The sequence below is a fragment of the Dreissena polymorpha genome, chromosome 3 (assembly GCF_020536995.1).
Source record: "Dreissena polymorpha isolate Duluth1 chromosome 3, UMN_Dpol_1.0, whole genome shotgun sequence".
Lineage (NCBI taxonomy): Eukaryota > Metazoa > Mollusca > Bivalvia > Myida > Dreissenidae > Dreissena > Dreissena polymorpha.
Genome location: NC_068357.1, coordinates 142,481,003 through 142,497,360, shown reverse-complemented (window position 1 = coordinate 142,497,360; position 16,358 = coordinate 142,481,003). Strand labels below are relative to the sequence as shown.

General features: G+C 36.5%; 3 protein-coding genes across 3 annotated transcripts in view; 2 read left to right on the top strand and 1 right to left on the bottom strand.

The window, feature by feature from the left end:
- Window positions 1-16,358, top strand: part of LOC127871754 (uncharacterized) — a 343,111-nt gene that overhangs the window by 207,917 nt on the left and 118,836 nt on the right. The window lies entirely within an intron of this gene.
- LOC127871750 (tRNA (adenine(58)-N(1))-methyltransferase non-catalytic subunit TRM6-like) overlaps window positions 1-16,358 on the bottom strand; it is a 188,969-nt gene that overhangs the window by 83,703 nt on the left and 88,908 nt on the right. The gene's annotated exons all lie outside the window — the stretch shown is intronic.
- Window positions 8,974-14,502, top strand: LOC127872655 (uncharacterized). Its single transcript, XM_052415984.1, has 4 exons — window positions 8,974-9,323; window positions 11,122-11,256; window positions 11,751-12,324; window positions 13,695-14,502. The coding sequence occupies exon 4, from the start codon at window positions 13,954-13,956 to the stop codon at window positions 14,500-14,502; it is 549 nt and encodes a 182-aa protein (XP_052271944.1). The 5' UTR covers window positions 8,974-9,323; window positions 11,122-11,256; window positions 11,751-12,324; window positions 13,695-13,953.

The window sequence follows — 16,358 nt, the reverse complement described above, 5'->3', positions numbered from 1 at the left end:
TTTGTTTAGATAAAAATATGCTCTTAGAGAAACACAATATCTTAAAAAGTTATACTGCTTTATTAAATAAAAATACCATGATACATAACACAACATATTTTAATGAATTGGTACACACAAATAAGGACAAAATATTAATAATTTGTGAGAACAATATCGTCTTTTAAGTTTTTCAAAAACAAAATGTTCATTTTACAACTTTTATTATTTCTATCACTATACATGTACTATGTTTATTTGTAAAAACAATAAATGCTCATTAAAATCTACTTCATCATAACACATTTTAGTCCTTTAAGACACATGTAAGTAAATTAAGATATGTACCGGTAGCACCTTTTCATCACATATTTATCCTCATTATATTATCATCATCCCTATGCTAGCTTTTGTACAGAAACACTATCTAAATGAATGGAACATCTAGTTTTATCCGAATACTATACATGTCCGAAATATATACACTTAAGAATGCCTTATTCCAGTAGTAGTTTAACTTTAATAATCCAAATTTTCCTTGTTGTTATCTGGTTTAACAAACCTTATCAAATGTTTGTTAAATCCAGTTAATGCTTTCTCCATTATTGAATCACCATTTTTTGAATTGAACGCGGGTTGAATGTTAATTTACAATAGTCAATACGTCCGCCATTTACAATGTCGAAGGTCATGACATAGCAATTTAATTCTACTCGGATAATTTATATCTAATCAAAGAAATGTGTTTTCTTAATGTTTATGTATAGTTTTAGGACTTGTTAGTATAAAAAAAAATGAACTGTGCTTCCAGTTTATATAAGATGGGTGTTACTCGTAATTATCGGTGTGTTTACAAACTGACAAGACTCGCTGGACTTAATAGTGGATCTAAGTAATTAATAGATCAATTTTGTTTTTTCTTTAATTATTTTTGCCGACTTTCTTTAACCGTGCCGCCTGCAAAGTCTGCAAAAAACCCTGCAATTATCGGATGGTTAATCAATCATCACGTAGTCGCTGCGGCTACCCAGTTAGTGCGCACGCACGATTTAGACGGTGACATGTGTATTGGAAGAGATGAGATAAGATAAACAACGCCCGGGGTATTCTCTCGATTATAGACCGAATTAAAAATACTGAAACATTAATTTCAATTTAATAGGAGCACAGCGGGATTATATTACCTTGTAACTCGAGATGCTAACTGACTGACGCACGGGTCAAATTTTCGATGCGTCAAAATGACGCACGGCACAAAAAAGGGTTACGTAAAAAACAAATTATTTTTAATTTGCTCGCGTCAAAACGCAGGATTCTGCGTCTATTGAAATCCCTATGTATGTAGTGAGATAAAGTAGTCTTCTACAAAGTTTGCTCAAATTATGCCCCTGGGGTTACATTTGACCCAGCCCAGGGGGTCACAAAAGTGTACATGTGCTTAAATAGGGCTTATATTTAAGTATTTGCACAATATTTGTTTCAGCCTTTTTTTCAGCAGTGGAACGATACAGGGCCATCATGGTCCTCTTGTTTGAAAACTGCATTAGATGCAGTTTAACCTGTTACTAATTTGTACAAAATATAAGTAAAATACATGTAGACTCTTGCATATATAATTGTATCATGTTAATTGATTTCACTGGGTGTTTAATTTGCCTTTTTCTTAAATCCTAAAAAAATGAAACCCTGTGGAATCAGGATGTGTGCATGAACACAGTTTAAAAATACAAAGAAAATAATAAAAATACCATCACTGTTAATAAATAAAACATAAGAAAAGTACTAATAATACAGAAAGTATAAACAGAATTTTACAAAAATACATTCAGAGCATGAAATGACTTTGTATATGCAAGTATCTATTTTACTTATAATGTGGTAAAATAAATAAACACAATAGGTAAAATAGCACATTATAATTGTTGAAAATATGTTATTCCAACTTCACATACATGTAGTGTGTATAATTTAACATTACGGTTGAATATTGAACTGGATGGGTAGCTATATTTTGAAATAATAGCAAAAAACAATGCATTTTTTCAACCATAAGTAAACCATTTTCGAACTACTGCTCATAAATAGGTTTTTGGTACATGTATGTATATAAAAATGTATTTAATGCAAATTTAATACACTTGTGTGTACATTTTCTGTTTTTGGTTTTTTTTCTTCAAAAAAGTCCATTAAATTATTTGAAAATACACTTAAAACCCAATTAAAATGTTCTTAAAACACAATTAAAATGCTGTAATGGTTACTTATTTTCTGATGAAGTGCATTTTTCACAAGAAGAACTAATTTTTTGTGACCAGTCTTTGTCAGTGGTATGTCCGTCCGTCCGTAAACATTTGCTCGTAAACATTTCTTGTCCCATCTTCATGAAACTTGGTCAGAAGCTTTGTTCCAATGAAATCTCGGCCAAGTTCAAAACTGGGTTGTGCCTGGTCAAAAACTAGGTCACTAGGTCAAAAAAAAGAAAAACCTTGTAAACACTGTAGAAGTCACATTTCATGCCCAATCTTCATGTTACTTTGTCAAAATGTTTGTCTTAATGATATCTTGGTTGAGTTCAAAAGTGGTTTTGATCCGTTGAAAAACATGGCCGCCAGTGGGCGGGGCAGTTTTCCTTATTTGGCTATAGAGAAACCTTGTAAACACTCTAGAAGTCACAATTTTGCGCAATCATCATGAAAGTCGGTCAAAACATTGGTTCAATTGATGTCTCGGACGAGTTCGAAAATGGTCGAGATCGGTGAAGAAACATGGCCGCCAGTGGGCGGGGCATTTTTCTCTATATGTATATAGTGGCAGTTTTCCCTATTTGGCTATAGAGAAACCTTGTAAACACTCTAGAAGTCACAATTTTTGCCCAATCATCATGCAAGTTGGTCAAAACATTGGTTTTATTGATATCTCGGACGAGTATGAAAATGGTCGGGATCGGTGAAATAACATGGCCGCCAGTGGGTGGGGCATTTTTCTCTATATGTATAAAGTGAAAACATGTGAACACAGTAGAAGTCACATTTTTGGCCCAATTTTCATGAAATGTGCTCAGAACATTTGTTTCCTTGATACGAGAGTTGAGTTCAAAAATGGTTCCAGTCAGTTGAATAATATGGCTGCTGGGAGGGGGGCAGTATTTTCATTATCCCCCCTTTCAAAGAAGAGGGGTTATATTGATTTGCTCATGTCGGTCCGTCCGTCCACCTGATGGTTTCCGGATGATAACTCAAGAGCGCTTATGCCAAGGATCATGAAACTTCATAGGTACATTGATCATGACTCGCAGATGAGCCCTTTTGATTTTCAAGTTACTAGGTCAAAGGTCAAGGTAACGATGATCCGAAATAGTAAAATGGTTTCCGGATGATAACTCAAGAAAGCTTATGCCTAGGATCATGAAACTTCATAGATACATTGATCATGACTCGCAAATAACCCCTATAGATTTTCAGGTCACTAGGTCAAAGGTCAAGGTCACAGTGACCTAAAGCAGTAAAATGGTTTCCGGATGATAACTCAAGAACGCTTATGCCTAGGATCATGAAACTTCATAGATGCATTGATCATGACTCGCAAATAACCCCTATAGATTTTCAGGTCACTAGGTGAAAGGTCAAGGTCACGATGACCCGAAATAGTAAAATGGTTTCCGGATGATAATTCAAATAAGCTTAGGCCTAGGATCATGACACTTCATAGGTACATTGATCATGACTCGCAGATGACTCCTATTGACTTTCAGGTCACCAGGTCAAAGGTCAAGGTCACGCTGACCCGAAATAGTAAAATGGTTTACAGATGATAACTCAAGAACGCTTATGTCTAGGATTATGAAACTTCATAGGTACATTGATTATGACTCGAAGATGACCCCTATTGATTTTCAGGTCACTAGGTCAAAGGTCAATGTCAGGGTGACCTGAAATAGTAAAATGGTTTCTGGATGATAACTCAAGAAGGCTTAAGCCTAGGATCATGAAACTTCATAGGTACAATGATCATGACTCGCAGATGACCCCTATTGATTTTCAGGTCACTAGGTCAAAGGTCAAGGTCACGGTGACCTGAAATAGTAAAATGGTTTCTGGATGATAACTCAAGAACGATTATGCCTAGGATCATGAAACTTCATAGGTACAATGATCATGACTGGCAAATATTACGTATATATAATACCTATACAAGGGTTATTTTTTCAAACTGTGTATTTTTGTCAATATCCTTTGTTGAAAAGTCAAACCATACACAATAGGTGTACATTTAACAATCTGGAACCCCTGGGGTAAGCTCGGAGGGGTGTAGGGTCCCGGGGGGGGGGGGGGCAAATTTATGATACTGATTCCTGTGATTTCGGCAACACATTACAGAAAACAACACGGTGTAAACCGTCGAGTCTAGAATGGATTCGTTTTTGTTTGCTATATAGGATACGGCTAAAGTTGGCTGTAAAGAGGCGGCCTCACCGCAAAGTAGATGTATTTCCATGATGTCTGTCAAGTCACAGGGGGAAGTTGCGCAATTATTTTTTTTTATAATATATATACTAGTATATTATATAAAATTTGTTTTTTTAAGCGCAACTTCCCTTGCGAGCAATGCATGAAACAAAATTATGTTTTTATGCCTCCGAATCGAAAGATTGGGGGTATATTGTTTTTGGCCTGTCTGTCTGTCTGTCATTGTGTCAGTCAGTCATTGTATGTGTGTGTCACAAAACTTTAACCTTGGTTAAACTTTTATTACTTTTGCAATATTGAAGATAGCAACTTCATATCTGGCATGCATGTGTATCTCATGGAGCTGCACATTTTGAGTGGTGAAAAGTCAAGGTCAAGGTCATACTTCAAGGTCAAAGGTCAAATATCATTGTATTTTTCGTTCCTAAAACTTTAACCTTTGTTAAAGTTTGGTCATAACCTTTTATGCCCCCGGATCCAAAGATCGGGGGTATATTGTTTTTGGCCTGTCAGTCATTGTATGTGTCCGTGTGTGTGTGTGTCCAAAACTTTAACCAAAACTTTAGCCTTCTTCATAACTTTTGCAATATTGAACGTAGCAACTTGATATTTGGCATGCATATGATCTCAAGGAGCTGCACATTTTGAGTGGTGAAATGTCAGGGTCATCCTTCAAGGTCAAAGGTAAAAAAAAAATCAAAGCGGCGCATAAGGAGGCATTGTGTTTCTGACAAACACATCTCTTGTTGAATATTGAAGATAGCAACTGGATATTTGGCACGCATGTGTATCTCATGGAGCTGCACATTTTGAGTGGCTAAAGGTCAAGGTCAAGGTCATCGTTCAAGGTCAAAGGTCAAATTTATGGCTTTAAAGCGGCGCAATAGGGGGCATTGTGTTTCTGACAAACAAATCTCTTGTTTTATGTGAGATTGTGGATAGTCAAGCCAAAACAAACAAATAATTTTGATATTACGAGATCATTTTAGATTCGATGCAGTTTTTCTTAAGCCTTAATATTATGTTGAACAAAACTTAGCTGATTTGATTACATTATTGCGGTTTTAAATACTTAATTACTGATAAATTAAAGATTGCTTGTATGATAAAATGTATGCAGGTAGTAGCTGAAAGTATTTTAGTACACATTAGTAAAGTACAGTAAAGCTGTGTTTGTGTGTCAGTAAACACAGTACATACCCTATGGTATTAACACTTTACCACTTAGATAAGTATTTTGACACATGTGTATACCCATAGAAAGTTACATTTAATTGAAGACCATTCTTACTAGATTAAAGTTGTAAAGGCTTCATTGCCAACCCTTAGATACTGATGAGCAGCTAGCAGAATTAAACCTGAACAGACTGCGAGTTAACGCGCAGGCTGTTCTGGTTTTATGCTGGTTGCAAAAGCCATTTTCACTTTGCTTCTTATGGGGAAAAGGGTTAAAATGGGATTTGTGGAATGTGAACTTCTCCTGATTGTCCAAAATTAATTACTATGACTGTTTGAGTCAATGTTTCCAAAACTACTTACTATGACTGTTTGAGACAATGCTTAGTAAATGACACTCTTTGCTAAATTTTGTCTAGTACTCTGACAAAAAACGTGATTTGTTTGCCAGTTGTATTCTGCATGCAAGTGATCTATTATGTAAGGATACTGGCTTGTTTCAGGTATTCACCAAAGATCTGCCTGTCATTGATGTCCAAAAACTGAAGTGAGTGTTTTCTGTGTTGTAGCTCTTAAATAAATTACCATGCCTGATTACTTTAATTTATTTTCCCCTGTTGAAAGGTTAGAGATATTAAACTGGTAGGAGTCAACCCATGCTTGAATTTTCCATTTGCAACACTCCACTGCGCCTCCTTCAACTCTTCATTTTGTAGGTGATTTTCATTTAAAAAATCAGAATAAAATTAATATATCCAACTACTGTGTATACTGTGAAGGTTTTGAGATAGCAGATTAAAAATGAGTCATTGCCCTTTGTTTAAAATAACTTATGAAAGCTTCTAAGCACAATCACAAATTCTTATTGTGCACTGTCTGCGACAGCTTTTTGTTCTCTTTGCATTTTCATAAACTAATCATCCATACTTGGCCTATTGTATGCATGACATGGTGATGCTTTTTGTTGCAGGGAAAATAAAATGGAAAAGTAAGTATGCATACAGTAGAAATGTTTACCCAGATACAGATTTTAAAATGTAAACTGTGCACACTTAGTGTTACTATAGTTAACAACAACGAAATCTTGTAAAAATAGATATGCTTAAAATATTGTGATGGCACTTTAATGTAGCATATCTTTTACTAATATAACTTATATTAAATAATTTATAAATAATTATTAAATAATAATCAGTGCTATATCTTTCATTTTTTACCAGGTTTTTAGTAGAAAAAAACTGGTTATGAGATTGGCGAATGTCGGCGGGAGGGCGGGCGGGCTGGCGGGCGTGCGGGCTGGCGGGCGGGCGGAACAAGCTTGTCCGGGCTATAACTCTCTTATTCATTGTCAGATTTTAAAATCATTTGGCACATTTGTTCACCATCATTAGACGGTGTGTCGCGCAAAGAATTACTTCGATATCTCCAAGGTCAAGGTCACAATTTGAGTTTGAAGGTCAAAAATGGCCATAAATGAGCTTGTCCGGGCCATAACTTTGTCGTTCATTGTCAGATTTTAAAATCATTTGGCACATTTGTTCATCATCATGAGACGGTGTGTCGCGCGAAAGAATTACGTCGACATCTCCAAGGTCAAGGTCACAATTTGAGTTTGAAGGTAAAAAAGGGCCATAAATGAGATTGTCTGGGCCATTACTATGTCATTCATTGTGACATTTTCAAATCATTTGGCACATTTGTTCACCATTATTGGACGGTGTGTTGCATTAAAGAATTACGTCAATATCTCCAAGATCAAGGTCGCCACAACTAAAAATAGATTGATTTTGAAACAACAATGTAATAATGAAAGGATGATAACTCAAGAACACTTAGGCCTAGGATCATGAAACTTCATAGGTACATTGATCATGAATGGCAGATGACTCCTTTTGATTTTCAGGTCACTAGGTCAAAGGTCAAGGTCACAGTGACTTGAAATAGTAAAATGGTTTCCGGATAACTCAAGAACACTTTGTCCTAGGATCATGAAACTTCATAGGTACATCGATCATGACTGGCAGATGACCCCTATTGATTTTCAGGTCACTAGGTCAAAGGTCAAGGTCACAGTGACTGGAAAAAGTAAAATGGTTTCCGGATGATAACTCAAGAATGCTTACGCCTAGGATTATAAAACTTCATAGGTACATTGATCATGACTGGCAGATGACCCATATTTATTTTCAGGTCACTAGGTCAAAGGTAAAGGTCACAGTGACTCGAAACAGTAAAATGGATTCCGGATGATTACTCAAGAATGCTTACGTCTAGGATCATGAAACTTCATAGGAACTTTGATCATGATTGGCAGATGATCCCCTATCGATTTTCAGGTCAATAGGTCAAAGGTTAAGGTCACAGTGACTCGAAACATTAAAATGGTTTCCGGATGATGACTTAAGAATTCTTACGCCTAGGATCATGAAACTTCATAGGTAAATTGATCATGACTGGCAGATGACCTGTATCAATTTTCAGGTCACTAGGTCAAATGTCAAGGTCACAGTGACTCGAAACAGTAAACTGGTTTCCGGATGATAACTAAAGAATAATTAGGCCTAGGATCATGAAACTTCATAGGTACATTGATCATGACTGGCAGATGACCCCTATTGATTTTCAGGTCACTCGGTCAAAGGTCAAGGTTACAGTGACAAAAAACGTATTCACACAATGGATTCCACTACAACTGACAGCCCATATGGGGGGGCATGCATGTTTTTCAAACAGTCCTTGTTTTCTAATTGAAATCAAGGTCAATTTTACACAAGGGGGTTAACAATACACATTTTGAATTGTCTCCCTTTATCAGACTTTTTGCAACTGAAAACCTGGTTTTGTGACAATTTTGTCCCTTGTTTAGGCATAGTCTGTTTCTAAATACTATTTAATTCTTATCATTTTACTGATAAATCTATACTTATTGAATAATTAAATTTACAGCAGATATGATTGAAATGCCCTGCAATTTTCTAATATTTGCACAGGAACCTACACGGTCGGACATTCTGTGGGAACAAGCAGTAGCTGACCCTGAGAAATTTGAGTTTTAAACACTTGTGGAGAAAGAATGTGGTAGGTGGCGGACGTGTAGAATAAACTTTTATCACTATGTTGCAATATTTAAGCTAACTTGCCTCAAAGGTTCACCAAGTGTGTCAAGTTTAATTGTGAATGTTATTCTTGCCTTAACCAGCTCCACCAGTTGGCCTTCTGACATCTAGGCAACCAGCTCCCTGTAGAGTCTTTAGTAAAAAAAATTTGCAGAAAATTGTCACATTAATTTACTTCTTTTGATCCAGTGTTCAATGACTGAAATGACTTTGTTGTCTTTATTGCAGAAGAAGATTTTATCCTGCTCGGAATGAGAATTGTCAGCATTCCACATACCTGGACGTCAAAAATCCGGCCATGAAAATATGCCCGATGTGTACGTTAGTGAACAAGTGTCAGTGCAAGGGACCGCGAGAGGTGGACCAGAAGACCATGGACGTATTCAACTAAATGGGGCTTTTTGATCGGCTAATGATCCTCGATGCAAAAGGTTAATAACTAGTGAAATAAGACAGAGATGTTTCTTGGATGAACTGCTCCCAAAAATATCCAAAAGTGTTAGGATTTGTTAGCTTCACTAAATTATTCAAGCTGTGATGCTCACCTGAATGTCTGCATTGAGGTCTATGCAAATCACTGGTTAAGGTAAATATCTCCATATCAATGTTTCTAATACTAATTTAAATCGGCACAAATGTGTTCGGGGTCAATGTTTGAGATCACTGGCCAAGTTCCATAACTCTTACCTGCAAGTAAGCATAATTTTACCTCTTGCGTACTTGCAAATTAAGGGTTAACATTTAAAGGCAAGAGCGCTATATCTCTGTTTCTTAACAGATATTAAAATAAAACTGAACGCATGTGTGTTGAGAGTTTTTATGAATACTCACTGACCAAGATTTCTAACTCTGAACAGATAAAATATGGATAAAGTTTGAGATGTGCATCATGATCAAGACATATCTCTGTAACCACTATAATACTGAAACTAATACATGTTTGCATGATCAACATGGGAGGTCATTGACCAAGGCCCATAACTCTGACTTGCAATCTAGCAGAATAATCCCCTGATTGTACTTTTTTGTAATTTTCAGGTTAATGCCTTATATAAATGTCAACATGTAATACAGTTTTTTTTTAAACGTATCATATATGTTCAGCTTCTTTATAAACAGTCACTGACAAAGAACCATAACTTTTACTGACCTTTTAACAGGATTATGCTACCATTAGTAAATATTAGTTGAAATTCATGTTTAAATTTGCATCCAACAAGTGCATGTTTTTGTACCAGATCACCATAGGAGGTCATTGGCCAAGGCCTACAACTCAGAAGGTCCAACTAGATGGTCTTCACACAAACAACGTTTTTTTTTGCTCCAGTTGCTGCTTAGTCTGTTTATGCTTATTTCGATGGAATAGATTTATGTTGGTCTAAAACTAATTTTCAATGATAGTCGTTTCCATCCTACTCAATGACTGTCCATCCTTTCATATGTCACACATTTTCTTTCTGTGTTGAGGTCTTACTATCCACTTTTGATATGTTACATCCCTTAAGTTGCAGCAACCTTGTAGGGTGGACATTATCATATTGTCCAGTGTGATCTGGGACAGTGCGTTTTAAGGTAGTTATTGCTTCTTGAAAAAAAACTTTTATACACAACATTTCAAACACTGAAGCTGCTAAAACTATATATTTGGTAACCCTAATCATGATACTTGAACTCATCGTCAAGTATTACTGCTCCAATAATTGTTTAAGGAGTTATTGCCCTTTGACTAATAACAAAGTTTTACATGTCATTCTGAGATCTAAGAAACAACTGATTCAAATTTGATGACATGTGGGAATTGCAAGGTCATTTAGTCATTGATTTTATACTTCTTGATATTAATTTGAATCATAAATGTTTTCCATGTGAGGTCTTTGACACTAGGACACTAATGATCCAAATGAAACGATACTTGAAGCAAAGACTGAACATGCACACTTTGTCACAGCATTCCACTCCAGCTCAGGTCCATCACATTTTTCTGGTCTTTTGATCTTCTAAAGAGCAATTTCCTCAACTTCTTGTTACAATGCTCTCAATTAACATATAGATTTACAAAACACATAATACAGGTCCATCAGGTCAGGTTTATTCTTATTTTATTTAAAGTAATTTTTTATGAGGGCAAACTAAAAACTCAAACTTAAACTCATCTTGTTAGATATTTATTTACATTTAAATAAGTTTAATTTAATGTTGAATCTTGCATAGCAATGTGTTGGTTTTGTTTGTTGATACATTTTGCTTAAACCACTTAAATCAACATGTCTGAACACATGTTGTGTTGATAATTTTATACCTTTTACCAACTTTTCTCCTTCTCTTACAGTCAAGATTGTCAAACTATGCATTATACATTTCTTTGAGTTGTTATGTTGTTACAGGTCTAGAGAACATGATATATTACTAAGATGAAATTGGCCTGGATGAGCTAGATTTGCACTCTTTGAATAGGACACGAGAGCGTACAGGTAAGACCGGACCTGATAAAAAGAAAACTCCTCTTTTTACTGAAGATGGTAAGTACTGACATAAAATATTATTTTCTGTGTAAATGCTGACACTCATGCTTGAATCTCATTAGATTTACTGGTGAGTCTCGTTTTAGAGACAAAACCAACAACCTTAGTCTGTCTGCCTGCCAGCATGCCTACCTGCCTGCCTGCCTGATTGCCTGCCTGCCTGCCGTCCTGCCTGTCTGTCTGTCTGTCTGTCATTGTATGTGTCACAAAACTTTAACCTTGGTCATTACATTTGCAATATTGAAAATAGCAACTTGACATTTGGCATGCATGTGCATCTCATGGAGCTTCATATTTCAGTCAAGGTTATCTATCAAGGTCAAAGGTCAAATTTATGGCTTCACAGCGGCGCATTAGGGGGCATTGTGTTTCTGATAAACATATCTCTTGTTTCAATTTAACATTATTATTACAAAGTGTCGTGCTTTTTTTCTAAAAATTTGCTGAGCTTGTGCATACTTTCATACAGCAATATGTACCACATATTTTAGATGAAGACAGCTGGAGAGAGCAGGTAAAAGTTGTTCAGCCAAATTACGCTGTGAAATGTGGTGGAAACATGACTTTGGACTGATATTCGCAACTGTGCATAACAAATAGAGCCCGGTACTTTGGTGAACATCTGGAAACCAGCGAGCAACATACTCTCAAAGAACTGGACAGTGAATTGGACGAATACAAGAACACATTTGGACAGATTTCATCTAACAAGTTAACTGTTGCCTCAGATAACCAAAATCAGAATGAGGACGCAAATGTTGCCTGGACAGAATCAACCTCCCTAATATCAGCGTTTAAGAAAGTGCACAGTGTTACCGTGGGACTGAAACAGGCAAGTGCCTTCCTTAGGGACAACACCATGTTCATTGTAGATCGGCTAGCTGAACCGCTGCGGGAGATGGATCATAATGAGTTTGTTCGTAAGGTGCGCAAAAGCAAGGACCCAGGCACATCGTTGAATAAGAAGTTCAAGAACCAGGAATACACAGTGAGCTCCCTGCCTATTCTGATGTTTGAGGACAGCCCCAAACCTGAGCATGTCTGGGCAGACATTGGTGTCATAGGGTACGTTACTATATTTCATCCTTTCTTTTTATGCTGTGATGCTTTTAATAAGTCTTTTATCCAGACCCTATCTAATGTCATAGCACTATTACAATAGGTTTGCATTTTCAAATGCAATTATCACAATATTGGCAGGTATTTTATGACTGAATTCCCTGAAATAAGGGCTCTTTTTATGTTTACACAAATATTTGCCTTTTTGTCATGCATGTTGCAAAAAACATTAGCTGTTCAAAAACTTCATAAATGTTATGTGGTATTTCAAACATAAATTTCATTCGATTTTCCTCAGGCCTTTGTGGAGGGTGAGGGGGGTGCTGATTTTACAGCAATTCTTATGTCAATTTCCCAATGTCAAATGTATCTTTTGTTCCAAATACAGTCCTTACAATCCAAATTTATGGTTTTACTTCCAGAAGTTTGGACATGGAGTAATTCAGTGTTGAAATAAAGAGTTTTCAAGTTGTTATTGCCCATTTCTGCTAAGGTTATGTTTACCAATTGTTATTATTCCCCCCTTTAAAGAAGAGGAGTTATATTGTTTTGCTGATGTTGGTCGGTCTGCCTCTTGGTTTGTCTGTTGGTAGACGACTTAGTTTCCGATCAATAACTTGTGAATGGATTGACTAATTGGCTTGATACTTCCCATGTTCATTAGCCTTTGCAAGAAGATGACCCCTTTTGAAATTGGGATCACTAGGTCTAAGGTCAAGGTCACTGTCATCCTAAGAGTGAAAGTTGTTTCCGATCAATAACTTGTGAACCAAGGCACCGATTGGCTTGATACTCTTCGTGTGCATTGGCGTTCGACAGTTGATAGCTCCTATTGAAATTGGGGTCACTTGGTCTAGGTCAATGTCACTGTCGCACCAAGTGTGAAATCGTTTCCAATGAATAACTTGTCGACTGATTCACCGATTGGCTTGATAATTTTCATATGCATTGGCCTTAGACAATAGCTAACCCCTATTGAAATTTGGGTTACTAGGTCAAAGGTCAAGGTCACTGTCACAGTAAGTATGAAAATCGTATCACTCAATCAATCAATCAATAACTCATCAATGACCTTGGACAGTAGTTGACCCCTAGTTATAATACTAAAATATTCTCAACCCATGTACTATTACAATGATTTAACAGAAGTGAATAATTCTGTGTCCACTAAAAACTTATGTAAATGGCTAAGTCACACTAAAATTCCAAGATTAACTCTTATGGTCAGTTTTGATGCAATAAATCTTGTGTCAAGGTCCTGTTTTTGAGGAGCATTTGTCTGGGACCACAGAGCTCTTTGATAGTTATTAAGCTTTCCTCTAGCATAAAATATGCATTATGTAGTATGTTCTTATATATAAAAACATGTATTTTAGAACAAAGTCTTTCCTTTTTACCCATCGCGCTTGCCCGGACCAACTTGTGATGCACATCGTCCCAGGGGCACTAGAGCTCGCAGAATAAAAGAAAACCCGGACTGTGAGTTCTGTACACGGCGGGTCAGAACAGAAAAGATCATTCATTAGCTGCTACGGCATGGTCTGGATCCGGATTTAGCCAGACACATGTCAGTTTCCTTGATGGAAGCAGTGGAAAGAGACATGGATCGATTAAATCGTCTGAAAAGAAACAACAATGGCAATAAAAAAGGGGAAACGGTCAAATTCTCCTCCAACACCAGCTCCCAGTGACACAAAATGTCCGTCTCCACCAAGTAAGGAAAATTTAATGAAGTTTCAGGAACTTCTTGCAGATTTACATAGGCTTCGTGTGGATGAAGCTCAAAAGAAGAGGGTAGAAGAAATTGCTTTAGAGAGAGCCCAGAGAAAAGCTCTGGAAGCGGCTGCTATGGATGAAGGGACGGTGTTTCTGAGGGAGTCATTTGTGAATGGGCAGCTTGTCGTGGAGAAAATGGACATGAAAGCAGAGCGAGGACTGTACGATGATGATAGAATAGACGAGAAGGAAGAAACAGGGAAAGCAGTTGAGAATGGGAAGGGTAGACAGGAGGAAGTGGACAAGAATGGTAAGATTTTGCCAGGAGAGAAGAAGAAGAAGCGAAAGAAGGCAGCTCAGAAGGGGATTGTTGTTGGAGACAGTCCTAGCTTCAAGCAGTGTGGGAAATGTGGCAAGATGAACAGAAAAAGAAGTAATTTTAGAAATGCAAAAAGTGAGAATGGATAATTGATATATTTTATTGTGATTTACGCATAAATGTATGATTAATGTCTAGCAAATAAAAAAAATAACAGAGAACTAATATGTTTCCTAAGTCATTTATTATGCAATATATAAATAAATGTAGCATTGCATATGCTTTGAGAACAAAGCTCGTCTGAACAAAATCACGTTATATTTCTGAAGTCCTAAGATCAAAGAATGGTCATACATTGTTTTTTTATTACTGTTGAATTTATCATTACCTGTAATTTGCCATTGGGGTTTAAATCCACAGTACTTATCACTGGAAAAGGAGGCATTTTTTTACTTTAAAAAATAGTACATGTTACGTCATTCTTTACAAACCAATATCCACCATTAATGTGCAATAATTAGTTGCTTTCAGGTGTGTGGATGAAGGGGTGATGAATATGAGGTATTACTAATCCAAGGAATGCCAAGTTAACTTACAAATAGTGTCTGCCTAGCGTTCTGGTATTCCAGGGTTCCCATCCTGCAAGCATTTTCAAGAGCTATTCCTAAGACACAGAGTAATGATTTTGCCAACAAAACCCACAAAAGAGACTCTTGGATAAGCATAAGGCAAATTTTTGCAATCAAGCTAAAATACACATGTTTCAACTAAACTTCAACACATTGTAAAAAAACACATATAAATCTGAAGTTTTTAAGCCTCTTTCAAAGAACGCAGCATAAAGCAGTTGCAGTAACCGTTTGAGCAAAAATTCCAGCTCTTACTTTGCCATACATTGATGTATATTGAAATAACTTAGCTCAAATGTTGACCATAATAATTATGACATATTGCATGTAAAACCTGTCTTTCTGCCTCAAAACTTAAGGTCACACTTGGGGGTCAAAGGTTTACAGTAAAACAGCTGTAAAATTCTGTCTCAGCCATACATTTTACATGTATTGATGGACTTTAAATTAGCTACGCAATAATGCAAACCATCATAAGGCGACGTGACAAATTACTGCCATGTATCATCTGTCTCATTACCTCAAAGTTCAACGTCACACTTTGGAATCAAAAGACATATGTTTTCAAAAACAGCTTGTTTTTTTACATATGCGGGTTTTTAGCAACACATGGAATGTGGGGAAATCCTTGCTCCATGAATATGGTGAAATCCTTGCTTTATGGACTCATCTTTTTATGCTCCTCCACAATTTGTTTGGGGGGAGCATATAGTCGCTGCTTCGTCTGTCCGTGCGTGTGTCCATCCGTCCGTGCACAATTTTTGTCCGGGCTATTTCTCAGCATTTAATGACCGGAATTCAATTAAACTTTATGGGAAGCTTCACTACCAAGAGGAGATGTGCATATTATCGGCTGGTTCTGGTCGGATGATTTTTCACAGAGTTATGGCCCTTTGAAATTTTCCATTAATTGTACATATAGTGCAATTCTTGTCCCCCGAACTACTAGACGTTTCCTTTTATCTGAATATATAGTGCAATATTGTGACAAAAAAACCTTTGGGGAGCATCACCCGTCTCCGACGGTTTCTTGTTTCTTTTAACTATGAAGTATTATAGAATTTGGAAATTTGTATGAGTGAATTTCTTGTAATAAAACCTAAATGCAGTGCCTTTGCGTAATTATTGTTCGAAATTTGTTGACATTTTGTGTTTTGGCCAGTGTTGGAGCTTATCAAGATTTGGTATGAAATTATCAACATAGAGATTGCACAATATTTTGAAGTAAACTCATAATGATATCTCAAAGATTTCTCGTTTAGATATTTGCAACCTAGTCACTGTATGTTTATTCCTCTTTGACTCAATCACTCACTCTGTCAAGAATCCATCATTTCTATTCCTGGAAATTTTCTGATGAATATCAGACTTTCCGT